Source organism: Felis catus, chromosome B4 (genome assembly GCF_018350175.1).
Source record: "Felis catus isolate Fca126 chromosome B4, F.catus_Fca126_mat1.0, whole genome shotgun sequence".
NCBI classification, from domain to species: domain Eukaryota; kingdom Metazoa; phylum Chordata; class Mammalia; order Carnivora; family Felidae; genus Felis; species Felis catus.
In genome coordinates, this window is record NC_058374.1 from 4,958,211 (window position 1) to 4,979,531 (window position 21,321).

Consider the following 21,321-nt stretch of genomic DNA (forward strand, 5'->3'; position numbering starts at 1 on the left):
AACCTGAATGGACATTTTACCAAATAAGATGTACAGATGGCTAACAGGCACATGAAAAGATGCTCAGCATCACTCATCATCAGGAAAATGCAAATCAAAACCACAATGAGGTATCACCTCACACCTGTCAGAATGGCTAGTATCAGAAAGACTAGAATGACAAGTGTTCACAAGGATGTGGAGGAAAGGGAACCCTGGGGCATTGTTGATGGGAATGTAAACTGGTGCAGCCACTGTGGAAACCAGTACGGAGGTAGGTTCCTCAAAAAATTAAAAGCAGAAATACCATATGATCCACAACTATAATTCCACTTTTGGGAATTTATTCAAAGAATATGAAAACACTAATTCAAAAAGACATATGCACCCCTATATTTATTGTGGCATTATTTATAATAACCAAGATACAGAAATAATACAAATATCTATAGGTAGATGAATGGATAAAAAAGGTGTGATATATACGTTTGTACATATAAAGAGTGGAATATTACTCAGCCATAAAAAAGAATGGAATCTTGCCATTTGTGACTAGAGTGTATTATGCTAAGTGAAATGAATCAGACAGAGAAAGAAAAATGCCAGACGACTTCATTTATATGTGAAATCTAAAAAACCAAGCAAACGAAAGAACAAACAAAAAACAGAAACAGATTCATAAATATAGAGGAAAAACTGGTTGTTCCCAGAAGGGAGGAGAGTAAGGGGAGGGGTGAACTAAGTGAAGGGGATCAAGAAGTACAAATTTCTAGTCATAAAATAAGGAAGTCATGACAAATGAGGGATGTTGTCAATGACGCTGTATGGTGACCACACTTACTGTGGCGAGCGCTGTGTAATGTACAGACTCGTCACACCACCATGTTGTGCATCTGGAACTAAAAGAACCTTGTATGTCAACTATGCTTCGGTAACAAAAATGCTCGATTTTAACTCCTCTTCAATAAAATATAATTGTTTAATTTTAATATGGTCTATGTAACCAGGGGCTTGCTGCCTGGTTTTAGCCTAAGGGGGAACCATATAAAAACTATTTTATACAGCTTAAAAAAAAAAAGAATCTCTAGAAGAAATTAATGAAAGGGAAAATGAGCAACAACTACAAACCCACTTGCAGTTGTTGGGAAGTGACACTTGTGGTCATTGGGAAGTGACGAACCATTCTGCTTAGCTCCTAAATTCTTTTTCCTCATAGCTTCTGTTTCATACTGAATTAAGACAACGATGTAGGAAAGGAAAAATATGGCCCAACACAGGGGGTCTCAAACTTTAGAATGTAAAGGAATTATGAAACACATTCCTGGGTTCTACCTCCAACATATTACATCACAATATCTGGAGATTTTGGCTGGGAAATTGCATTTTTTTTCCCGAGTTTATTTGTTTTGAGAGAGAGAGAGTGCACACAAGCAGGGGAGGGGTAGAGAGAGGGGGAGAGACAGAATCTCAAGCAGGCTCCACACTGTCAGTGCAGAGCCCGACATGGGACTCGAACTCCTCTACCATGAGCTCATGACCTGAGGCGAAACCAAGAGCTGGATGCTCAACTGACTGAGCCACCCAGGCGCCCCTGGGAAATTACATTTTTAACAAGAACCTCAAGCAGTTGTGATTCAGGAAATTGCATTTTGAATGTATTAAGTGTTCCAAAGAAAAGTAGGACCTATAGGAATTTTGGGGGGGAGGGTACTTTAGTCAGCTTATTTTAGGAAGTAAAAATCTAAGGAAAATCCATCAAAATTGCTAAGGCTCCCTCCCTATGGAAGGGAGATAAACAGACAAGAGAGCAATAGTGATACCACATCTAACACAGTCGTTCAGAGAGTTTCATACCGTGGAGCAAGAAGGAAGAAATTCCCTTCCTGCCTAGAATTCACTTGTATGGACCTCAACTCTCTCTTCATGGGTCACTTCGCCTCATATTTAAATATCTGGTTCTAGTAGTAGTCAGCTCCATGAACACCACTGGAGAAAATTCTTCTTGGATTCCTTTCCAGTCTGACTTAAATCCGTAAGTTCTTTTATTTGTTTCAGCTATACTATCAGTAGAAATGAAAAATAGTAGGAGAAAATGGCTCCAAAGTTAAAAAAAAAAATCTAAGTACATTTACAAACATTAATTTCATCCTCATAGCAGTTCTGTGGTATTATCTTCCCACTTCATAGGAAAGAGACATGGGATGTCTATTGACCATGCCATAGGTTGAGATATGAGGCCTAAGGCTCGAAGAAGTTGGAACCCACATCCCTTGCCACCATGTACCCCACCTTCAGCATATACCTTCTTACAGTGCAAGGTCTGTGGGAATGAAAATGTAACCAATAAGAGGAGAACTTCACCGAGAAACTCTTCAGCTAAGAGTGAGCTTTTCACAGATACGTAAGGAACTATACACAGAACCTTTGAAGTGTAGAATATGTCCTCTCTCTTCACAGAGCCATCAGCGATCTTCTTCTGGATGGCCCTCCCAATCTCTTCTTCATTTAGATACAAGTAAGCGGAGTCAAAATGGCGGTAGCCTACATCGATTGCTTTCATGACAGCCTCTTCCACCTCACTCTTAGCAACCTAGAAGACCATAGAAAGACAAAGACCTACTTGATTCAGGAACAGATGGCCAATCCCACCAGCAGAGCTATTTAGCAGAACCTATTGTTTTTCTAAGGGCTAAGAGCTAGAGGTGACAGAGCTGAATGTGGACTTATACCCAGTGGTAGATGTTTAACGATCTATGGTGTAAATACTCCCACCATGGCTGACTTCAAGCCATGAATATTAGGAAAAGGTGCTCACCATCAGATCTTGTGAGTCCATGAGCTGGCCTAGCTCGTCACTGTGTTTAACCCTCCCGCCCCTGGATTTACATCATGTGTGGATTTACACAATCTACCGGTTGACGGTCCCAAGTTAACTCATTCTGTGAGAGACCGTTAAACCGGTTGCAATCCAGAAGTCTAATGCTCAGAGGTATCTGTCAATGCAGTGAAGGTGTGACTTTACACAGCATAAATTAATGATTTACCGATGGAAACTTGGAGGAACGCTCCAAGCAATATTTGAGGAGGAACAGAAATGTAAAAGAAAATCAACTATTTTTTTTATGCAAAATGTCTCATAATTGGTTTTGCTGTGGTGGTTGCTAAGTTGGTCCGCACATGACTTTTGCCCTTTCACAACTTGGTTATTTTATTTTTAGCTGCCTACTGTTCTGCTGGCCCACCAGGCTGGACTTTAGACCTTCTCCATAATTTCCCCTCACCATCACCCTCTTCTACCTCACTTAAAATGCCTCCTGGGTATATTTTTAAATCTGTAATTCCCGACGAGTTAACTAGTACCCTGGATTTAAGAGCCGAGTCCAAGTAAAAGCAACCCTTGGTGACAGTGCCCTTGCTGAAGTCCTCAGCATTACCCACCATGTGGCTCCCGTGTTGGGAAGTCGACCCTACAACTTTCCTTAAACAATTATAAGCTCCTCCACTAGGAACCACTGAAGATGTGCTCTTGTAAGTTGGAAATGTTCAAATGAGAAACACGCATGGAGTTCAGGGTTCCAAACAGAGAATTTCCAAGTGCCCCCAGGGAATAGTATTAACAACTTGGCCTCTACCAGACTATTTCCCCTCCAGACCACCAGCACTCTCTCTAACTTTAATCTTGACTCTCTCCAGAACATTCAGCAGCCGAGATTTCTCTAGTCTATGCGTGTTGGTGGACAGGGACCGCTTTGACACCAGACGTTACAGAGAAACTTCATCACAAGCAAGCTTGCCATCAGGTCTCCGACATGTGGTGGTCATGACACCTGGGTTTCATTCATTGCAACAGATGGTGAATGGCTACAGCTGGAGGGCCGGTGAGAGTACCAGAAACGGCCTCACCCACCCCTGCGTGGCTGACAGATGGCACGCTCCCCTGCCCCTTGACGTAGCAGTATGCCACGTGTGACTGTCGAACAAGCAGCGTCAGAGTCACTCGGTAGCTCATTAGAAATGTGGATTTTTGAGCCCTATCCCAGATCTACTCATTCGGAGCCTTTGTAGGTACGGCCTCCAAATCTGCATTTTTAACAAGAACCTCAGTGTTTTCATGCTGATGAAAATTTGAAAATCACTGACTTCGTGCACTAAATAACCTAAGCTGGGGAGAAGCATCTTACGAACAAATAAAATGAGGCCCGCCTGCATTTCCCCAATTCTGGTTCTGATAAGGACCCACGTCCGCCGCCCCTCTGTCTCCGAGGCCACAGTGACTACCTTATTAGGAGCAGAGGTGCCAAATCCCAGCATGGGCATGAAGAACCCATCGTTCAGCTTTACAGAGCAGAGTTTCACTGAGCTCATCTCTTTCCACTCTTCTGGCTTTTTATTCAAAGAAATCTGCAGAGGGAAGAAAATAGCGTAATTGTTATTTTTTAACAGCTTTAATGAGATAGAAGTCACATACCATAAAATCACCCCCTCGAATTCATCCTCTTCAGCAGGTTTTAGTCTACTCATGGAGTTGTTACCAGGACACAATTTCAGAGCATTTTCATCGTCCTCCACTAAACACCATCCTCCTGGAAACAACACCCCATTCCTCTCTCCTTTCAACTGCCGGCAAACACTTTCTGCCTCGACAGATTTGCCTATCCTGGAAATTTTACGTACATACACCACGTGGCCTTTCGTGACTGCTTTCTTTCACTTAGCCCATTGTTTTCGATGCCAATCCATGTTGTATCGTGTTTTGGTGTTTCCTTCCTTGTTGTGGCTAAATCACATCCCTTTGTACGGGTGTACCACGTGCGGGTTATCCCTTCTTCAGTTGACAAACATTTGGCTTTTCCCACTTTTCGCCTACCACGAATAATGCTTCTGTAAACATTCCTGCACAAGTTTTTGTGGGGACATACGTTTACAATTCTCTTGGGTATGTACGTAGGCGTGGAATTACTGAGTCATAGAACAAACCTGTGTTTAATGTTCTGAGAAACCACCAAGCGTTTTCCAAAATGGCCGTACTATTTACACTCTAATTCGTGACAACTCCAGTTTCTCAGCATCTTCTCCAACACTTGTTACGCATTATTTTTTGTCAATAGTCATCCTGACAGGTATGAGGTGGTACTGTGGTTTTGGTCTGCATTTCCCTGAGTGATGAGTGGTGTTCATAAACATCTGTTCATAAACCTCTTGGTCATTTGTAGATCTTCTCTGGAGGAATGTCTACTCGAGTCCTTGCCCACTTTTGAACTGGTCATTAGTTTTCCTTGCTAACGCGTTGTAGGAATTCCTTATATATTTTGGAGATGAACTTCTTATCAAATACAGGGTTTGCAAATATTTTCTTCCAATCCAAAGAATCCTTTTCACTCTGTGGATGGTTTCCTTTGCTGTGCACAAGCTTTTTGGTTTGATGTGGCCCCACTTGTTTATTTTTGGTCTTATTGCCTGTACTTTTGGTGTCTTATTCAAGATATCATGGTCAATGTCATTAAGATTTTCTCCTATGTTTTACCCCAGAGTTTTAAAGTTACGGTCTTACATTTAAGTCTTTAATCCATTTTGAGTTGAATTTGACAATCCCAATGCATTTGTATTATTCTATCATGGTCTCAGAATGATTAATCCTTGGTTAATTTTGTTCTTTTTAAAATGTTTATTTACTTATTTGAGAGAGAGCAAGAGAGAGAGAGAGCGCACACACGCATGAGCAGGGGAGGGGCAGAGAGAGGGAAACAGAGGATATGAGGCGGCCTCTGCTCTGACAGCAGAGAGCCCGATGCGGGGCTCGAACTCACATACCGTGAGATCATGACCTGAGCTGAAGTCAGACACTTAACCGACTGAGCCGTACAGCCTCCTGTGATTAATTTTGTTCTTAAACTATTTAATGAAACTTTAACCCTGTGCTTACCTTTGTTTCTAAGTTTGAATTGATAAACTAAAAGAACAATTGAAATCTAGGCATTATCTGCCTTGTATGTGTAGCAACAGAAAGCACCCAGACCACCTAAATAGTAGTTTTACAAATATGTGTATAATGATTTTTATTCATGTTTTATGATATGGAAAATTATTAAGTATTAAAATTATATATGTGTGTATATATAGGCTCTGCTCTGACGTTTCCAAGTCACTTTCTCAAAAGGCTTTGCCCCATCAATGTTTACCCTCTGATCACCAGAGCATGAAAATTCCTAGCTCACTCATCAGTGACAGTATTGTGATACTTCATTGAAAACTTCCTAAGCAAATGATCAGGCTGTCAATAGTCTATCATGTCTTATCCATAATAATTAGAGTAGATTTCATTAAAAGACGCTAAGGCTGTGAGATTAATTTCTGGATTCTGCCTCATTTTAACCTTTCCCTTTCCTCTCATGCCTAATTCGGGCACATTAAAACATCTCCTTCCCCTCCGTCTCAAAAAAGGCACTAAATTACCCGTAAGTATATTCAGCCTCAGTAAATACAGGGAAGATGTGCATGAAATGTCTGCTAACTAGACGTAACCGTGTCACCATTTCAAAGTCTATACGAGTACCAAATCACCAAGCTGCACGTTGGAAACACATTACATTATATGCCAATTATACCTCCACAAAAATTATGCTTCTGCGACAAAAAAAAAAAACAAAACACAAAAATGAAATGCCATTTTCACCACTCTGATTAAACTGTTATATTATGCAAACATCAAGCGCGAAGATGGTGAATAAAGTTTTAATTCCATAAACAATGAGTAAGTGCCGTAGGAAGCTCCAAAATGGTGACTGTTGCTGTGATCTTTGTGATTTTACTGTGATTTTTGTGGTCTATTCTGTAGTAGGCAATTTTTAAGATTCCTAAATGAAAATGTATTCTCTTTGAAGAAACAGATTAAAATTTATTTTAAAATTCCCTGGATTCAGGTGCCTTGGTGGCTCAGTCGCTTAAGCATCTGACTGCGGCTCAGGTCATGGTCTCGTGGTCTGTGAGTTCGAGCCCCGCGTCAGGCTCTGTGCTCACAGCTCGGAGCCTGGAACCTGCTTCGGATTCTGGGTCTCCCTGTCTCTCTGCCCCTCCCCCACTCGTGCTCTGTCTCTGTCTCTCAAGTATAAATGAACATTAAAAACATCTTTTTAGGGGCACCTGGGTGGCTCAGTCGGTTAAGTGGCTGACTTTGGCTCAGGTCATGATCTCGCGGTCCGTGAGTTCGAGCCCTGCGTCGGGCTCTGTGCTGACAGCTCAGAGCCTGGAGCCTGTTTCAGATTCTGTGTCTCCCTCTCTCTGACCCTCCCCCGTTCATGCTCTGTCTCTCTCTGTCTCAAAAATAAATAAACGTTAAAAAAAATAAAAAAAAACCCATCTATTTAATAAAACAAATTCCCTGGATTTGTAGATTTTATTGCATAATTGTGATCACAGTGAAATTCTCGCTGGTGCCCAGCCTGCACAGATTTAGAGCCCTGACGTGCCTTTTCACCCTGCCCCGTCCTGTCCTCCTCTATTCAGACTTCTCTTGACCTTTCGCTTCGACTTCTCATCTTGCTTGGCCCCCTGTCTAGAACTGCTCCAACCCTGCCTTGCTGGGTATAGAAATTCTTCCAAGACCTTTGAACTTGCACACAGCCGGCTCAGCTACTGGCATACTCCCCTTTGCTGCATAGGCCGTGTCAGGCATCGTTTAACTGTGAAACATCTGTTGGTATTTTCTGGACTTCAATACTGACTACAGCCTTGACTTGGTGCCTGTGATTCCCCTTGGTGCTGAGTCTCAAGTCTTCAAACCCAAGTTTCGATTTGCCTGCTGATTTTTCCATTTTGTGTTCATTTCCTTTAACCATGCTTTAAAAAAAAATTAATTTATTTTTTTAAAGTAATCTCTGCAGCCAACATTGGGGCTCGAACTCACAGCCCCAAGATCAAGAGTCACACGCTCCCCCTGCTGAGCCAGCCGGGGCGCCCCTAACCAGCTTCTTTAATAAAGTAACTGTCGACATAGTAGAAGATATTAGTGGCTGACCATACCTCACACTCTAAGAAATAAATATATTGAGTTGGAAAAGTAAGGTGAGCTCGTACATTTAAAATCCTTTTTCCGGTTCTGTCTCTCCTGAGTGAGGCAAATAGGATTCAGTAGCACCTCTTTCTACCACCAATTTTCATGGGCAATACCAATGACCAGAGTTGACTCCCTGACTCTGATTCCTCCTGGAAGAATCTGCCTTCTTGGAGAATGGCTATTTGTGTCTTGGATCAGGAAAATTCAGGACAGAACTGAATACAGTGTTGTTGTCAAAGATCAAGGTTTACCATGGCTGGCAGCAACAATGCTGGAAAGACAAAGGCGTCCACTGAGGGAATCCTGCCAGACTGCTTGTGACAGTTGGAAGGTGAAAAAATATTGACGTTGTTATTTGGAAGAAGTTGATTCTACGAAAGAGCCGTGAGTTCATAATAATAGTGAAATAGGATGAAGAGAAATAAAATACGTATAGTTTGTCACTGATTTTAATAAGTGAGGGGCGGTGAATGTATATGACTATTTCTTCTTCTTTTATATCCATGGCAGGTTATACAGTGACCTGAACTGTTACTTCTTTGTTTTTGCAAGCAGGAAAGAGAGCCCAGCAGTTCTGAAAGCGCACCAGGAGGAAGGAGAGCGGAGGTGTATCGGCAGGAAGTGTGCCAAGCACGGCAACAATGGATCCACCAGTGGCCACGCAGGTGAAGGGTCAGTGCTCCAGTGCTCGGTCAAATTCCTCAAGTACAAGAAGAGCTTAATAGCCTTAGGAGAGGCAATTAAATACTATGGATCCCACAACACCGATAAATGGAACCTCAAAAGGGCAGGCATGTCAATTCATGCAAAAATACTAAAACCTATGAAGAAGGCAAAGGCATGGGTGTTTTTTAAAGTGTGTAGAAAGTTAAGTTTTATCATAAAAAGAGAGGTCAATTTGGTGATCCGTGGCTTGGACTTGAATCATTCTTGGAGAAGTAACCACATCAGGGCCCTGACTAGGAATAAATCAGTCATCCAAATCCAGCAATTTGGGCTAATTTTTGGTTCCAGAACATTTGACTTCTGAATACTGAAAGTTGGAATTCGCATAAATTTCAAGTGTCCTGCACTTGGAATTATTATTTGTCTTTTGGATTTTTCAGCCACTAAAAAACGGCTAAGCCATTTTTAGCTTGTGGGCCGTACATACACAAGCAGTGAGCTGTGCCCGCCAGCCACAGTTCGTGGACCTCTGCTCCATAAAATCAGTAGACATTATCATAATATCTCCAGCTATCTCCCTGTAGATTAATATTTTTTAGTTGTGGTGAAATCTGCATAACGTAATGTTTACCATTTCGACCACGGATAAGTGTACAATCCAGTGGCATTAAATCGATTCACGGTGTTGTTCAACCTCCACCGCTCACTACATGCGAAACATTTTTGTCACCACCAACAAAGACTGTACCTGTCAAAAATTAGCTTTTGGATTGTTCGCTAGTGACGTGTAGAAACACAACTGATCGTTTGTCTTGGTCTTGCGCTTTGCAACATTGCTGAATTCGGTTATTAGCTTTACGAGTTTCCTTAAGAACTCTTCGGGATTTGCTGTATGTGGGGTCACGTCCTCTGTGACTGGGAATGGTTTTACCCCAACCTTTTCAATTTGGATGCCCTTTGTTTCTGTTTCTTGCCTCATGGCTCTGGCTAGAACGTCTGGTACAACGTTGACTAGCGTGGTGGGAAGGGGCATCCTGTCTTGCTCCCCATCTCAGGAGGAAAGTTTTCAGTCTTCCCGCATCGAGTGTGAAGTCAGGTGTGTTTTTTTTTTTTCTCAAGTTTTTTTTTTTTTTTAATGTTTATTTTTGAGAGAGAGAGAGACAGAGCACGAGAGGAGATGGGAAGAGATGGCAGAGAGAGAGGGAGTGTGACACAGAATCCGAAGCAGGCTCCAGGCTCTGAGCTGTCAGCACAGAGCGAACCCACGAACCGCAAGATCATGACCTGAGCTGAAGTCAGACACTTAACCGACTGAGCCACCAGGCACCCCAACACTATCATTATCTCACATGTATCCAGTGGAGCTTTCCAGACCTCTATATGGTGTGGGGTATTGCACCACACTGAAGGCAGAAGCAGATTTGATACTCTAGCTGGCTTCTGTTAGGCTACTCATTCGTTTTTCAAAAATATCAAACAATATCACTCTTCTCCCTAATTGATTTTTGTTTTGCAAAATACTTTTATTCTTCATAAAATGTATTTTTCATGTTAATACGCAGTAGGGTTATTATTTCTTCATGACAGGATACATAAATATTTGAAATGTTCCCCACTTAACTTGCTGATATAGTCTACAGAATCTTAAAAACGCCGAATGTATAGAAACAGAGTAGGATGGTGATTGCCAGGCCACGGCTACGTGGAGGAGAAAACGGGTGAAGGTGACCAAGGGCACAAACTTACCATTGTAGAATGAGTAACTTCTGGGGATCTAAGCAGCATGCTGACTCTAGTTAATTGCACTGTCTTGCACGCTTGCAAACTGCTAAGCCAGTAAATTTTAAAAGTTCTCACCCCTTCCCCCAAAGTAACTGTGCGAAGTGGTACAGGTATTAAGTAACCTCACGGTCGCAATCACTTTGCAACATACATGTGCGTCAAATGATCACACTCTTCGCCCTAAACTTACACAAGGTTACATATCAATTCTATCAACAAACAAGAAACGTATATATAAATCAAATTATTTTAAAAGAAGAAGTGTGAATTTACCAAAACACAGGAGCGATTTTCTGTGTTGCAAAATACTAAAACCATCTAACTAAAATCTGATAATAAAAAAAAGGTGTTATACTGGGGCGCCTGGGTGGCTCAGTCAGTTAAGCGTCTGACTTCGGCTCAGGTCATGATCTCACAGTTCATGAGTTTGAGCCCCGTGTCGGGCTCTGCACTGACAGCTCAGAGCCTGGAGCCTGCTTCGGATTCTGTGTCTCCCTCTCTCTCTCTGCCCTTCTTGCGCTCATGCTCTGTCTCTGTCTTAAAAATAAATAAACATTAAAAAAAATTTTTTTTTAATTTAAAAAAGGTGTTATACTGTGAAAAAAGGCATGCTTTTGAATTGAACTATCATAAGGAATGCAGTTATAACACAAAAGGAAAGATCTGGTGACACACTGGATACGTTCACATGACTAGAAAACACCAGAGATTCTAGGGGAGAAATGTTACTAGAATATACTGAAGACTTCTGTCATTGGGTACAAGACAAATACGTAACATTTGCATCAAAGTACCACAAAATGGACATGAGTAAACTATTGCCTGTGTTTCCAATCATTACAACTTTAAAATACTTAGGAACAAATTTAACAAGAGCGATGGCACTTCTACAGGGGAAAACACTATCAAACATCACTGAAGGCCTACAATAACATCTGTGCAAGTGAAAATGTATGCAAAATTTTTGGACAGTTTATTAAAATGTAAATTCTCATAAAATCATATGTATACGCCCAAACAATTAAAATTCAAATTCCCCTAAAAGTCCAATTTTTAAAAATTAGACACAAATTTTTCAAGTATAGATTAAAAACTTAATGCCAGAGAGAAAATTCATGGAAAGTACCAGTGATGGACACTTTTCTGACTGGACTTCAGAACTTATTATAAAGCCAGGATTATCTTTAAAAATTGTATTGGTATAAGGTTACACAAAAATCCTTGTGGAACAGAATAGAAAATCCAGAATTAGTTTTTATTTAAGAGATGATTTAAGAGAATTTAAGATATGATTAATTGAGTCATACAATTCAGAGGAGAATAATGAATTATTTCATGCTAAATTATTTAATTATTTAAATTATTTAATGATGCTAAAAGAAATGCCTATGGAACTCAAAGAAAATAGGATTGGATTTCCCTTCTCACGCCATGTATAAAAATAAATTCTAGGCACATGAATGATATACAGAATAAAAAAGGAGAGGAAAAATACTTACAAGAAACTCCAAGTCACAATCTTGTACAAGAGAAGACCTTGTTAAATAGACCAGAGAATCAAACGCTATGAAAGAAAAAATAGATGTATTTGAAAATACAAACATTAAAACTGTGCATGGCGAAATTCCCCATCATCAGAGTTTAATAGGTAAATGATAAATTCGGAAAATATTCATCAACTGGACGGAAGGGAGCTGATATTTATAACCTAAGGGAGCTCTCAGAAGTTGACCAGAGAAAGACAAATAAAAAATTTGAGTGAGGTGACAAGGAGGCCGTGCACAGGACACTAAGCCGAATGTGCATACGGAGAAATGATGTTCTCTGGCAGTCAGGGCACAGCTAATCAGAGTAGGAGGGATCTCAGCTCACAGCCACCTGACGGGCAAAAACGTACACGTGTCCTACTATCTATCACGGGTGGGAGCGTGGAGAAGAAAGGGATCTCATCCGTTGAGTTCAGGTCTGTGAAGCTGAACTTGAAAGCAGTCCGGCAGCAATCACTGAAACTAGGTTCATAATACCCCTTAACTCGTAAATCCTGATTCCACAGAAATCAAAGACCCAGACCGAGACCCAGAGAGAGTTTGAAGGTCATTTCTTACCCACGGTTCCGGAGGAGAACAATGTGCCACTCGGGACACCCAGGAGAGGCTTTGCGGCTGTCTGAGAGGAAGCCGGAACTCCCTGGGAGCGGACACGTGGACAGAGTTTGTTGTGGCTTCTGGGAAGGAACGGGCAAGCCTGGGTGAGCAGGCTTGGGATTGGCTGGTTCTGTTGACAGTGGGCCCGTGTTCACTGTGACTATCGGATCATATGGCCTGGAGCTATTTAAAGTCTCAAGATATTCTTGGGGTGGGGGTGAAGGGCAAGGTTTACCTAGGAGCACCTAGTTCCCATTTTGTGGGTGTTAATGCGTCAGTTTATAGAAATTTAAAGTATGTTTGGGGCACCTGGCTGGCTCAGTGGGTGGAGCAGACAACTCTTGATCTTGGGGTTGTGAGTTCAAGCTCCACGTTGGATATAGAGATTACTTTAAAAGAATAATAAAGTATGTTTAATGCAGTTGGCCCCAACATGCTTTAACATCACTGTTGGCACTAGGTAGACTTGGGGAACGGGTATAGATGACCAGGGAGATTTAGGTAGGTGAGATCTATGGAATGGAAGACACCCTTAGGGTATAGGGCAACATCTAATCACCACACATTGTTGACAGTGTGTCAACACAGTGTTTCTTAGCATTTAAGAAAATCACAGCAGGGGCACCCGGGTGGCTCAGTTGGTTAAGCATCTGAATCTCGATTTCAGCTCAGGTCATGATCTCAGGGTTTGTGGGTTTGAGCCCCGCATCAGGCTCTGTGCTGACAGTGTGGAGCCTTCTTGGGATTCTCTCTCTCCCTCTCTCTCTCTGCCCCTCCTCTGCTCACACTCTCTCTCAAAATAAATACACCAACTTAAAAAAAAAAAAAAAAAAACGCCTGGGTGACTCAGTCAGTTAAGCGTCTGACTTCAGCTCAGGTCATGATCTCGCAGTTCGTGGGTTCGAGCCCCGCGTCGCGCTCTGTGCTGACAGCTGGGAGTCTGGAGCCTGCTTCGGATTCTGTGTCTCCCTCTCTCTGCCCCTCCCCCGCTCATGCTCTGTCTCTCTCTTGTCTCTCTCTCTCAAAAATAAATAAACATTAAAAAAAATTAAAAAAAGAAAAAAGAAAACCACAGCATGGGCATATTCCTAGGATAGTAATTACGACCCTTTGATGCAAAGAGCATAGTCAGGTGGCTCATTTGGTGAAAAGGAAAATAAATCCACACCATACTGGGAAATGTTTGGAACCTGGAGTAATATGGCATGAGGGAAATTATGTGACACTCGCCTTAGTAGTAGCCACAGGAGAGTGCATGCAGCCCTGACTCGCTGGGTGACTCGGCCCACGTTACTAACGTATGTGGAATGGGAGGTTCGCGCCATTTTGCCAACACGTCCGTGGTCAGCCGGTGTGAGGTCAAGAGCTAAGCAGTGGCCCTACGCCACTCAGCTAGGGGATCTTGTCAGTGTTTAAGAGGCCAAGGGTTTGTTGTGTCTGCGTCGTTTGAGAGGTTAAAGCCTGAGACATTTGCCATTTGGTCTCTGTCGCCATTTTGCCGGCTGTTGTCTGTCCTTTTTGGAACAGGCAATGCCCCTTCCCAAGGCATGTACCTGGGCTGGATGAGGCTTGCAAGGGGAGAGGGCAGAAGGATGCAGGTGTGGGGTGGGGTGGGGTGGGGTGGGGCGGGTGTCCCTAATGAAAACAGGAAATCCTAGAGTCACGAGGAAGCCAGTGAATGACAGCTGCTCTGTGAGAGAGGGGGTCACAGGAGCGCCTGGGTGGCTCAGTTAAGCTCATCCTCGGGGGTAACGTCACCCTCTCCTACCGATCACTCAGGAGACAGGGCTATCAGGTTGTACTGTAGAATCGATGACTCCACCCCACCCCCCATTCTATTATCCGCTCCTCCCTTTTTAAGTTTATTTAGTTTGAGAGAGAGAGAACATGAGCAGGGGAGGGGCAGAGAGAGGGAGAGAGAGAGAATCCCAAGCAGGCTCCATGCTGTCAGCGCAGAGCCCCGCACGGGGCTTGAACTCACCAGCTGTGAGATCATGACCTGAGCCGAGATCAAGAATCCGACAGTTAACGGACTGAACCACCCAGGCGCCCTGGGCTCCTTGATTTTAAGAGTTTTGTAATCACTGCACTTGAACAAGGTTAACATGAGTTATGTCAGAGTCACAGCGGGAGAGGCGGGACTCATGGCGGTGCTGATGTCCCCGAGCGAGCAGCCCCAGCGGGCCACCAAACAGCCGCAACAGCAGCTCAGTCTTGGCGGCAGGGTCTGGCGAGGTGTGGGTGTTGGGGGCGGGGAGACAGCGCTTTGTGTGAAGCCAGAGCTCAGAGGCACGTGGCGTCCCGGGGGAACGGAAGAGCGCGAGACACTGTATCTCCGTGGTGAGTCTGGGCCGGGCCACATGGTCTCCTGGGTTAGCCTTCCCGAATGGCTCTTCGCGCGGGTCAGCCTCCGGAAGACTAAAGTCTGCCTGGGCAATCGACGGGACCCGCCAGCACCGCTGGCTCAAGATCTGGACTTGCACATACCGGTGAGGTTTCGGGGGTTGGCAAACATCTGACCCATTTGCACAACCGTTTCTGAGTCTGGCCACACAGCTTGTTTACTGGACGCACGAAGGAGGCCAGTGTAACTGAAGCGATAGACAGTTTTTAAACGATCCACGGTTTACCTAGGTAGTCGCTACAGGTGCCTTGGGCGAACTTGGCCCCTGTCTCTAAGAGTGCAGGGGGGTCCGCCTCAGGTCAAAAGTGTCCCTCTGCAGTACCCACTTGCCGAGGGATCCTGAGCTATCTGAGCCAACCACCTGGTGGCTTGTGTCCTGTGTTTTAGGAGACAGTCCCTCTGCGCTCGCCTAGGCTGTGGATTAGCCATACACTTGTAACAATCCTCAGGTCAGAGGATTTGAGCCTGACTGTCACAGACCAACCAGCCCGTGTGCCCAGACCAAATACAGACACAACCAGTCAGCTAACAGGTGCACCTGATAAATTTGTTACTTGTTGACTTTGTGGCCACTCTCCCAGGGAGCTGGGTCATTCCCAAGGAAGAATGGCGGAGCGGCTGTCTGTCTCCATACCCGCGGGAGTGAAGCTCCGTGATGATCCGTGTGTGGTTTGGGGGCTCCACAGAAAGCACGGGAATTTCTCCCTGGTCATTGTCAGATATGGCTAGCATTCACTGGGTGACTGCTCATTTCCTCTCTTGGTGGCCGCACTGGTCCTGGGGACGGCGCTGGGCCAAGAATTTCTCTTTCCTGCAAGGGCTCAGAGGAGGCATTAGGGTTTAGGAAGCGGCCTTTACATCCCGCAAGCTCTGGCAAAGTTTTGGAGCAGGGAAAGCAGGTGGGCTTGTCCTGAGGGTCCCATCACAGGGCCATCAGGGGTCCATCGGGGCGTTCTATCGTCATGGGTCACAGGATGTGACTACCTTCAGTGGTGTCAGCATCCTGTAGGAGGATGGCTGATCGAGAAAGGGAGGCAGAAGGGAGAAGTGGGTGAAGAGGTAAATATAAAAATAGAGTCTCGGTGTAGGGGCCGCCTGGGTGGCTCAGTAGGTTGAACATCCAACTCTTGATTTCAGCTCAGGTCATGATCCCAGGGTCGTGAGATGGAGCCCCTCGTTGGGCTCTGCACTGAGTGTGGAGCCTGCTTGAGATTCTCTCTCTCTCTCTCTCTCTCTCTCTCTCTTCCCCTCTATCCCACTCGCTCTCTCTCTAAATTGAAACAAATTTAAAAAGAGAGAGAGAGAGAGGCGCCTGGAGGGTTCAGTCGGCTAAGCGTCTGACTTCGGCTCAGGTCATGATCTCACGGTTTGTGAGTTCGAGCCCCGCATCGGGCTCTGTGTTGACAGCTCGGAGCCTGGGGTCTGTTTCAGATTCTGTGTCTCCCTCTCTCTCTGCCCCTCCCCTGCGTGCATTCTGTCTCTGTCTCTCTCAAAAATAAATAAACATTAATTTTTTTTTAAAAGGTGTTTTCATTATAGCACGGGGACAGGACCCATGGGCAGGAGTTGCAGCATGGTGATGGTGAGGAGTGACTGATTATCGAGGGTTTTCTACCCTTTGGAGGCAAAGGTGATGTTAGGGCTCCAGGAAATTTGAGTCTATAGCTTCTTGGAGGTCTATTACTGTGTTTTTCTTGTAAATCATCAAGAGAGTTACAAACTACAGTGAAGTTTTTGTTGTACTTGTTTTCACTTGTTTTTCCCCTGCTTTCATTCTCAGGCAGTTACTAGTGCCGGAGGAATGTTTATATATATCTCCCACCTTAAGGGGGCGAAGGGGTAGGGGCAGGCTATGGGCTGGCGTTTGGCCTTCACCTTGCCTTTTGCTCTCTTGTCATTACACACAACTCTATCCATCTGGGCGAGTCCCCAGCTGTCCAAAGCAGAGCTCTGATAAAGACTAAATACGAGAAGGCGTTTATTCCAAGGAATCTGAGCTGGGAGGTCTCACTCCTGGCCTTAAATTCCACTCTGTTCTACTCCCATACTTGCATGTGAAGGAAAAGACCAATCTGAAGCATGACTACCAGCACCAAAGACAAGAACGAGGCCCACAGCATGAAAAACCCCATTCACCCCCCATGCCCAGACCCTACTGGCTTTGGAGACTCAGCGCTTTGCCAGACTCAGGCTTTCCTCGTGAGGCTGGGGGGAGTCCCCGAGGCGCTGGCCACTCTGTAGCGAGGCATCCTGGAGAGAGGTGGCTGGGCTGGAGAAGTCTGGGGCCTGTCCACACACATGAAGTTGGGTACCCTGGCACTGCCTGATCGGATCAGCCATGCGTGAGGTTAAAAGGAGACATGTTGTAAAACAGAACTCATGCGGGCCAAATTCCTTTAACGAAACAAAACCACAGGCAAAAATCCTAAGTCCCAGACAATCAAACACAAGAAGAAAACTAACAGTAAAAGGAGGGACCAAAACGACAACAATACAAACTTAGAGCCAGGACAACAAAGAAGAATGAACAGGGATTAAAGCGCAGTAATGAAACGGAGACAAAAATAACGCAGACTTGCCCGGGTAACTTAGAGCTAAAGTTTTTGAAAGAATACTTAGTTAGGAAATCTGATTAAGGAAAACAGAAGGTATATATAAATAAGCTACATTTAGGATAAAAAGTGGAGGCTGAGTACATTACGAAGATCTCTCCGACCTTTGTTGGGAGGGCTAAGTTGTCACCGATGCTTTCAAGGGCAATTTGACATCAGTTGAAGTTTAACACGCTCTTTTCCTCGGATTGAGCGATTCCACCTCTAAAAACATATCTCACAGAAATATCTACATGTGTCCAAAGATAGGCAAAGATATTCTTTGCTGCATTGCATGTAAAAACAGTAACCAAAAAATGAATACATACTAGCAATAAAATTCAGTTTAAATAAATCATGGTTCCAACCGTACTGGGGAGCCCTGGAAAGAATGTGGTAGCTGATGTGAAAACATATGTGTAATATGTCTACACAGCATCTCTCTATGCCAAAATATGGGCTTTGTATGTATGGGTAGAGTCCATACGTGCACACAGGCTGTCCCATGTTGTGTAAACGCACAGTGAAGGTACAGAAGCCTACTGACCTTCATCAAGGGGGTACCTCTGGGAAGTAAGCAGTGGAGAGTGGTATAAAGCAAGCTCTGTCAGCGCAGAGCCCGACGCGGGGTTCGAACTCATGGATCACTAGATCATGACCTGAGCCGAAGTCGGACGCTTAACCTACTGAGCCACCCAGGTGCCCCCGGATATGACTTTTGTTCATTTTAAAGGCTGGAAAGGAAACCTGACTTATTTCAATGTTTCCTGAGGCAGAGGGAAGAGAATCTGGGGACAGACACCACAGCACATGCACACCCGAGAGTGTCCGTGTCTCTGCAGCCTCAGGACCTGCCTCGCCTGTGAGCTCAAATGCCATACTAGAGAAGTTCCGTGTCAGAAACACAAACTGCCCAGTGCATTTTGAGCAGAGATGATGGAACGAACTGGGTGCTCAGAAAATCACTGGCAGGGCCAGAAAGTGGGATCTCCACATGATCTCCAGGAATGGCCCCATAACTGATGGTCCACAGAGGTGTCCAGAGTCCCGGTGTCCAGAGTCCCCAGTCAGAAAGCAGGCCATCAGGAGGTGGCCTTGGTAACTCAAGAACACACCCCCCAAAGTGGTGATCTGTAGTGGTCATGAACCCACTGCTGCCATGGTGCCCTGGACAACGGAGCGGTCACCGCCCATCAGCGAGTTGGTCTTCACAGCACGAAACAGGGGCCAGGTGGTCCCGTGCATGTAGCCTCTGCACCACAACTGCTTGTGGCCACCTCCGAAGCCAGAGGCTGCCGCCTGCCGTCACTAGTACCTTAACTGCCAGCAGAAAACACCCCCAAACCATAAGGCAATAGCTTCTGCCTTCCAAATCCCATGCGAGCGCTTCTAATTGGCAGAATCCAATTAGCACATAGAAACCCTATTTGTAAGAGTCTATTTCTGTGCCGGTAGGCCAAATAGTCTTCCTGGTATCACTGTACACCCAGGACATGGAAAATGAGTTGAGTGCCAACTAATGAACAGGCAGTGAGCAGAGTGCTTAAAATGCATGGTCTCAGGGCACCCGGGGGGGCTCAGTGGGTTGAGCGTCTGACTTCAGCTCAGGTCACGATCTCGCGGTTCATGAGTTCGAGCCCCACTTTGGGCTTGCTGCTATCAGCCTGCCAGTGCAGATCCTCTGTCCTCCTCTCTCTGCCCCTCCCCCAGTTGCACTCTCCCAAAAATAAATAAATATTTAGAAAATAATAATAAGATAAAATGCGTGATCTCAAGTGCCTTCCTGAAGGCTGCGCCCTCCTTCCCACTGTGGGATATTTCATTGTTTAAATTATCCAAAAGTGACCTCACCCAGGAAGATAAAAGATCTTTCTCTGCAAAAGGGATCTGACCTGGAGAAAATTCTTACTGTTACTACTTTTGAGGTTCCCCAGTTTATACTGGGATAAAGCTCTGCCCACCACCCCTTATAGAGCAGATTACCAGTCGTTTGGGGAAATCCTATGGCATGAAAGACAGGAAGAAAGAGGACAAATAACTTAGGGACAAAAAAGCATAGAGACTAGCCAACAATGGAGTTTTAAAATTTTTTTCAAATGTTTATTTGTTTTTGAGAGAGACAGAGACAGAATGCGAGTGGGTTAGGGGTAGAGAGAGAGAGGGAGACACAGAATCCGAGGCAGGTTCCGGGCTCTGAGCCATCAGCACAGAGCCCAACACAGGGCTCGAACTCACAAGCTGTGAGATCATGACCTGAGCCGAAGTCAGACACTCAACCGACTGAGCCACCCAGGTGCCCCCCAACAATGGAATTTTTAAAACAAAGACTACAGTTATTCTTCAGAGGGATAAGGTGAGAATGAATCCATAGAACAAAAATAAAATTCTATTCCTTAAAAAGAACAATGAAGAGCTAATAGAAATAAAGAATAAGACAGGCAGAGTTTATTATGAAGGACAGCATTACCGCTGCACATTTTCAAGGAGAAAACCCCAGATAAATTATAAAAAGTATACTTTAAGTGTACTGGAAAGTTGTGGAAACAACAGAAATGAGACAAACTAAAATTCCCCTTCTTCAATGCATGGATGATCATGAGCTATTTTCTTTCCTGCAGGAATTTCCCAGTTTTGATGAGCCAAAGTCAGGCTTGACCCAGGCAAAGGAATTCTACTTAGGGATTTACAAACTAGCAGAGAGAGTATCTGGCATAGTGCAGGCCTAGCATGTCAGATTATAAACTCAAAAACAAAAACAAAAACAAAAACACCAAAGTACTGCAGGGTTTTTTCCCAAGAGACATTTTCTGAGGTCTAAGGCATGTTTGAAGCTTGGGGTCAGGGCCAGAAGCATCTGAGAAGCAGAGTAAAATATCCTGAAGTCTTGTGGTGCTTTGGAATGAAAGTCATACTTGAAGGGGAGACAATGTCCAGACCACAACACAGGCAGGGAAACCCAAGCAGAGCATATCAGTCTCGTTGAAAGGACCAGACTGAAGTCAAAGCCCAGGCAGGCTGGGGAAGCTCGATATTGCACGGTGGTTACCAGGAAACAGGGAGCCATAGAGCAAAAGAGCCCCCAAAATCTGCCTAGGAGTCCCCTTGAGTGTATGACTAAATACTGAGATGTGAAACGCCACAAAGCCACACAAATATAGATGGGAGCACTTAGTTAAACAATTCCAAGATGACACAGAGCTAGGACATGTCTGAGTTTTGATCAGCAGAGTAGAGAATCTTTGTTGAAACCCCATGGAATTCAGTATAGACCCTAGAAGAGTAATATTTTACATTCCAGAAGAACTGCAAAAAAAAAGGTTAAAGGTAAGCTAATAAGATAATAATGAAGCTAAATATAACTAATGTGTTAATACAAAAGAAAGCAGAAAAAGAGAAAAAAGGAACAAAGAACAGATGAAATGAATAGAAAACAAAGAGGAAGATGGTGGATTTAAGTCCAAGTGTATTGATAATTACGTTAGATATACATGGTTTAAACACTCCACTTAAAAGGCATAGATATTTAGGCTGGATGAAAAGCAGAATCTATATGCTATCTACAAGAAACAGATAATGCCGTCTATGCACAGATAACGTGATTTTCAATGATGGAAACTCCAAAAACATTTTGTATACTAATAGAACTAATATGTGAGTTTAGAAGGACACAGAATACTAAGTCAGTATTTAAGAGATTGATGG

The 21,321-nt window shown here is 44.1% G+C and overlaps 1 protein-coding gene across 6 annotated transcripts in view; it reads right to left on the reverse strand.

The window, feature by feature from the left end:
• Positions 1 to 21,321, reverse strand: part of AKR1C3 (aldo-keto reductase family 1, member C3 (3-alpha hydroxysteroid dehydrogenase, type II)) — a 133,672-nt gene that overhangs the window by 11,831 nt on the left and 100,520 nt on the right. For 5 of the 6 annotated variants that reach the window (XM_023256288.2, XM_023256287.2, XM_045060825.1 and 2 more), the window contains 4 exons: positions 12,586 to 12,704; positions 11,980 to 12,044; positions 4,258 to 4,380; positions 2,402 to 2,569 (listed from right to left, as the gene is read on the reverse strand). In XM_023256288.2, the coding sequence (XP_023112056.2) occupies positions 2,402 to 2,569; positions 4,258 to 4,344 (255 nt within the window). In that variant the 5' untranslated portion in view covers positions 4,345 to 4,380; positions 11,980 to 12,044; positions 12,586 to 12,704. Of the gene's footprint in view, positions 1 to 2,401; positions 2,570 to 4,257; positions 4,381 to 11,979; positions 12,045 to 12,377; positions 12,502 to 12,585; positions 12,705 to 21,321 lie in introns of those variants that run through there. The other variant, XM_045060824.1, reaches the window with a different exon arrangement.